The 5,399-nt window shown below is 38.8% G+C and overlaps 1 protein-coding gene across 1 annotated transcript; it reads left to right on the forward strand.

Annotated features, from left to right (window-relative positions):
* On the forward strand, positions 737–4,817 carry LOC18588701 (cytochrome P450 734A1). The gene is made up of 5 exons (XM_007013277.2): positions 737–1,172; positions 2,356–2,579; positions 2,676–2,920; positions 3,114–3,483; positions 3,807–4,817. Exons 1-5 carry the CDS (start codon positions 896–898, stop codon positions 4,257–4,259), a joined length of 1,569 nt encoding a protein of 522 aa, XP_007013339.1. The 5' UTR covers positions 737–895; the 3' UTR covers positions 4,260–4,817.

Here is a 5,399-nt window from a genome sequence, read left to right on the forward strand (position 1 = left end):
ACGCCTATAAACATTTGTATATAAGAAATCCTCATGTTCAGCTTTTGTTTCCCTTCAATCATGCCTTAATATTAGAAAATGCATCAAGCTAGACCTAGTGATAAAAAAATATTTTAAATTAACCTGGCATTGTAGGATTTCCAAGGAAAAAGACTATGTAACCTTAGGGACCAGCGCCCTTTAATTGAAAATTTTAGTTAGGTGTGTTTCTCAATTTGAATGTTATAAATTTAATTATTATTAATAAGGGGACATTCTTATAAAAGAATGTACTTCCATGCCTTAATATTCGAAAATTTTTTAACTAAATTTTACATCAAATGGTTTTAATTTTTTTTGGGTGTTTGTTCTTGTAATTATAAATAAGAAAAAAAGTAGTAAATTAAATTTAGTTATTGAAAGATGGACCAATAAATTGAATCCCCCACAAAAGAATAAAAAGATACAAAAAGAAATCAAATGAAAAAGTGATGGAATAAAAACTATAAAGGGTTAAAATAATACTAAAAGGAAAAGACAAGGGTAACATTGTCTCAAAAGGTTTGATTTATGTAGAATTAAAAAAACTCTTCACGTTGACCCTTAGAATTCCAATGGCGGCCCCTACGCCGTAGGCCTTGGCTTGCTTAATCCGTCTCTCTCTCTTTCTTTTCTTTTTTTTTTTTGGCTCTCATTTTCCTCTCTCTCTTTCTCTCTTTCCTAGTAGTAATAAAAGGCCAACAAACGCTAGCAAGGAAACCAACATAAGCTAAAGAAGATAAGAAGCAAAAACAAAAAGGCTGCTCCACACTAAGGAGGAAAACTGTGCGCAAAGAGAGAAGCAAAGCAAAGCCATTTTTCTCTTTCTTTTGTCTTTGTTTTCTTTTCTTTCTTTCTCGTCTTCAACTTCAACAATATGGAGGAGGTCTTGTACTGGTTGAAGATGCTGGTCGTCTCTTTCATGGTGTTAGTTGTCGTGTTAAAAGTTGCCGTGTTGCTTTGGTGGAGACCTAGGAAGATTGAGGACCATTTCTCAAGGCAAGGGATCAGAGGACCCCCTTACCATTTCTTCATTGGAAATGTTAAGGAGCTTGTGGGCATGATGTTAAAGGCTTCTTCTCAACCCATGCCTTTCTCTCACAATATTCTCCCCAGAGTCCTCTCTTTCTACCATCATTGGAAGAAAATCTATGGTACTCACTTAACTGCTAGTATATATATCCTTCTTCAGTAATCTTCTTCCTTCTTTCAATTCTTCTTTTCTAAACTTCTTGTTCAGAATTTTTTCCTTGTTCAATGAGGTTTTAATCTTTCGTTGGCTGTAGCAGCAATTCTATCTGCTGTTTCCATTCTAAACATGGTTTTTGGGCAGTCACATTAACGCATGGAGCGTGATTTTAGACCCCTTTTTTTGGAACCATTAGTATACATATTTTGTTCAAGGGGGAGAGGGGACCGAGTTAATGTGGTTTCTTGAGTGTTTATGTTTGTGTAAAGCAAAGAGTAAGTTGTTTTTCGATGATCATTAAAGTAGAGGGAAGTGCTTCTTTTTGTGATGTTCCTTTACCTTGGTTTATGATCGATCCTTCAAAATTTGTGACTTTTAAAAGGCTTGTTTTTTGAGTTCGGGTACTTCCTTTTAAACTTTACAGCTTTTTCCGAGCTTGGATGCTTGATGTTGAAGTTCAGAGTTTTTGGACGGTTCCACTTCTGTTTTCTTCTCTTTTCCTTCTTTTCTTGCACCTTCTCCTTCTTACGGATATTAAGAAAATAACCAAAAATATAAAATAAAAGCCTTGATTTTCAAAATTCAGTTTTTGTCTTTGTATTCCAGCAAGGACATGCTCATGGTTGTAAGATTGCCCCCCATATTTCTCTCCTTCCCAAAATAATATTAGTAATTAAATTTTGCCATTCCCCGTGGTAAAAAGAAAAACAAGAAGAGATTGGCTTGCTGTGTTTTTGCACCTCCTTGGTTGTGGAGTTATCATTTACTTTTCTATGCTGTTTTTTATATGTCCATCGTCCTTTTGTTTTCTAGGAGCTTGAATTCTGATAATGAAGTTGTATATGTTTGCTAGTACACACAGTTTTGAGTTGTCTTCTTCCCACTTTCTTTTGGCTTTGTATGTTCTCTCTTCCCCTTCCTCTTCTCTTTTTCTCTTGTAGGGTCTACACTATCCATGCTTTCTTTGAATTAATGGTTGTCATTTCTCTCCTGCTCATTTTCCTCTTTTGCAAACTTGATACTTACTACTTGAGGTTCCCTGGCACTCCCTACTTGGTGTAAAATAACCTTCTCTCTTTTTGCTTCAATTTTTTTCCCCTCTTCATTATTAACTTGTTTGATCATCTTTGTTTTTTTCCTTTATGCAGGTGCAACATTTCTTGTTTGGTTTGGACCCACGGTTCGACTCACCGTCTCTGACCCCGATCTCATTAGGGAAATCTTCACTTCCAAGTCTGAATTCTATGAAAAGAACGAAGCCCACCCTCTGGTTAAACAGCTTGAAGGGGATGGCCTCCTTAGTCTCAAAGGTGAAAAATGGGCTCATCATAGAAAAATCATAACTCCCACTTTCCATATGGAAAATCTCAAAGTAAGCGTTTGATTAATACTACTAACATTTCTTCATTTTTAAAAGAAACCCCATGAAGAAGATTCTTACTAATTAATTCTTTTCTCTTATATATAGTTGCTAGTGCCGGTGGTGGCAAAAAGAGTGACGGATATGCTGGACAAATGGTCGGCAATGTCACGCAGCTCCGGTGAGATTGAGATTGAAGTCTGCGAGTGGTTTCAGACACTCACAGAAGATGTCATTACCCGTACCGCGTTCGGGAGTAGCTATGAAGATGGAAAGGCCATATGTGGTCTACAAGCCCAACAAATGGTACTTGCAGCCGAGGCATTTCAAAAAGTTTTCATCCCTGGGTATAGGTAAACTTTAATTTTCTAAATTGCTGCTTATCTTCAATCATTACAATCATCATCCTTGTCCTAGTATTTCACGTTACAAAGGTTTTGGTCGTTATCGCGTGGTCGTCCGTCTTGGTACTACTCTTCTTGACTAGCCTAATCATTGTACCAGAGTTAGGAAAAGGAATCAATCGTGTGTTTCTCCAATTTTCAGGTTTTTGCCCACCAAGCGGAACATAAGTTGTTGGAAATTGGACCGGGAGATTAAGAAGTCGTTGATGAAGCTGATCGATCGCCGGAAAAGGAATTCGGGGAACATACTGCAAGACAACGGTCCCAAGGATTTGCTAGGATTAATGATGCAAGCCTCAATTTCGAGTCCAAGTATCACTGTCCATGACATAATTGAAGAGTGCAAGAGCTTTTTCTTTGCGGGCAAACAGACCACATCCAACTTGCTGACGTGGACAACTGTTCTTCTAGCAATGCACCCACAGTGGCAGGTGCAAGCACGTGAGGAGGTTCTAAAGGTGTGTGGATCACGTGACACACCCACTAAAGATGATGTTGTAAAGCTTAAGACGGTAAGCCCAAGCCCCCCTTCTCCCCACTCTCTCAATTAAAGACAAAAATCATGTCTTGTCTCTTAGCTCTCAGTTGTTTTCCTCAGATAACTATAATACTCTGTCCGCTGTCTAATGCTTTTTGCTTTTTTATATTCACTTGGTTGGTTTTTTTTTTTTCTTTAAAGGCAAGGAAAACCCTGCTACTGCCACAGTGTTGTCATTTGTTTTCTTTTCCAATTTAACTTAGGAAAGGGCCTAAATTTTCATCGTTTTCACAATGGGTATGTTTGTCACATTCGATAAAACATTTTTGATTTTGGGTCACATGTTCTGGTGTGCAGATGAGTATGATCTTAAATGAATCCCTGCGGTTGTACCCACCAACAATAGCCACAATCAGACGGGCCAAAGCTGATGTTGAGCTTGGGGGTTACATGATCCCTCGAGGGACCGAGCTTTTGATACCAATCTTGGCCGTTCATCATGATCAAGCCATATGGGGCAATGATGCTAATGAGTTCAACCCGGCTCGGTTCTCCGAGGGCGTGGCACGTGCAGCCAAACATCCTGTTGGGTTCATCCCATTCGGCCTTGGGGTCCGTACGTGCATTGGGCAAAACCTAGCCATTTTGCAAGCAAAATTAGCCCTTGCTCTCATACTTCAACGCTTCTCCTTTAGGTTGGCCCCAACTTATCAACATGCGCCGACGGTTCTGATGCTACTTTACCCACAACATGGAGCACCGATCATCTTCCAACCTCTGTCGGAACCGCTATCTGTCCCTCAGAGATGAAGGGTCCTGATTTGATCCCAACTCGTACAATTACCTATCTCTTGTGTGTGCCTGCGCGTATGCTAGTAAGTTGCGTGACCCCACAGCCCCCCCCCCCCCCCCCCCCCGACGAAAAAAAAGCCCTCTCCATTGCTACCTCTAAAGCATAAGATGATAGAAAATTGGAGATATTTTGCAAGGAAAAAGAAGAAGAAAAAAAGTGTCGTTTACCTATCTTTGCCAATTCCTTCTGGCTTTGCTACAACTGACCCTCCCCAAATTCCCATGCCCGTGGTTTTTTAACCAAAAAGGTTTGCCATGAAACTCTTGGTTTCACCATAATGTGTTTTGCGCCTTTGGCTTGGAAGCTCTGTATTATCAGTTTCTTAGGATTTAGGCAAATGGCTAACAAGTAGATAGGTTTCCTTCAACCCTTTTGTCTCTCCCATATGTATGTAATGTATATTTGCAACACAGTTTTGTAATGTTATGCAATTCATGAAAAATTGGTTGTTTTGATGAACGTCTATTCTTGTATATGGAATCAGCAGCAGCCTGACAACCCAATTCTCACTTTCATTTTTCTTTTTTCCACTTCTTTTGGCCATTGTGAAGAACAGAAATCCAGATTCCACCTACCTAAATACCTTTATCATCAAATTCAAAATAAAATAACTAATTAATAGTATTATATTATGGAAAAAAAAAATAATTCCTCTGCAAACCCAAAATTCCAATTTTGACTTTTTGCTGGCTCAAGTTTAAAGTGCCTTCTTTTTCTTATAGAAGATCTACTAAGTAAAAGTTACTTAGATTTAAAAATTGTGTCAATGTGTTTGGATTTCCTCTGTACAAAGAGTTTTTGTCACTATCAAACCAGGAAGGGCTAGAAGTTATTGCAAATAATTAAAGTAAAGCCATACTTGATTAATAATCATAAGGCCTCTACCTTAAATTAAGATTTCATTGGCAACAGTTAAGTTAGCAAGCACCTTTGTGTTTAGAGTAGAATTAAGATTTCAAATGCCTAAGAACATAGGAATGAGGGGGGGGGGGGGGGGGGGCGCTAGTGTAAGCCAATCCGAACAGAGGAGCCGACCCTTGATGGAAACTTGCTGTAAGCACACTCAATAATGCAAATTTGTTAATTGCAATGGCAGA

The sequence above is a fragment of the Theobroma cacao genome, chromosome 9 (genome assembly GCF_000208745.1).
Source record: "Theobroma cacao cultivar B97-61/B2 chromosome 9, Criollo_cocoa_genome_V2, whole genome shotgun sequence".
In the NCBI taxonomy this organism is placed as follows: domain Eukaryota; kingdom Viridiplantae; phylum Streptophyta; class Magnoliopsida; order Malvales; family Malvaceae; genus Theobroma; species Theobroma cacao.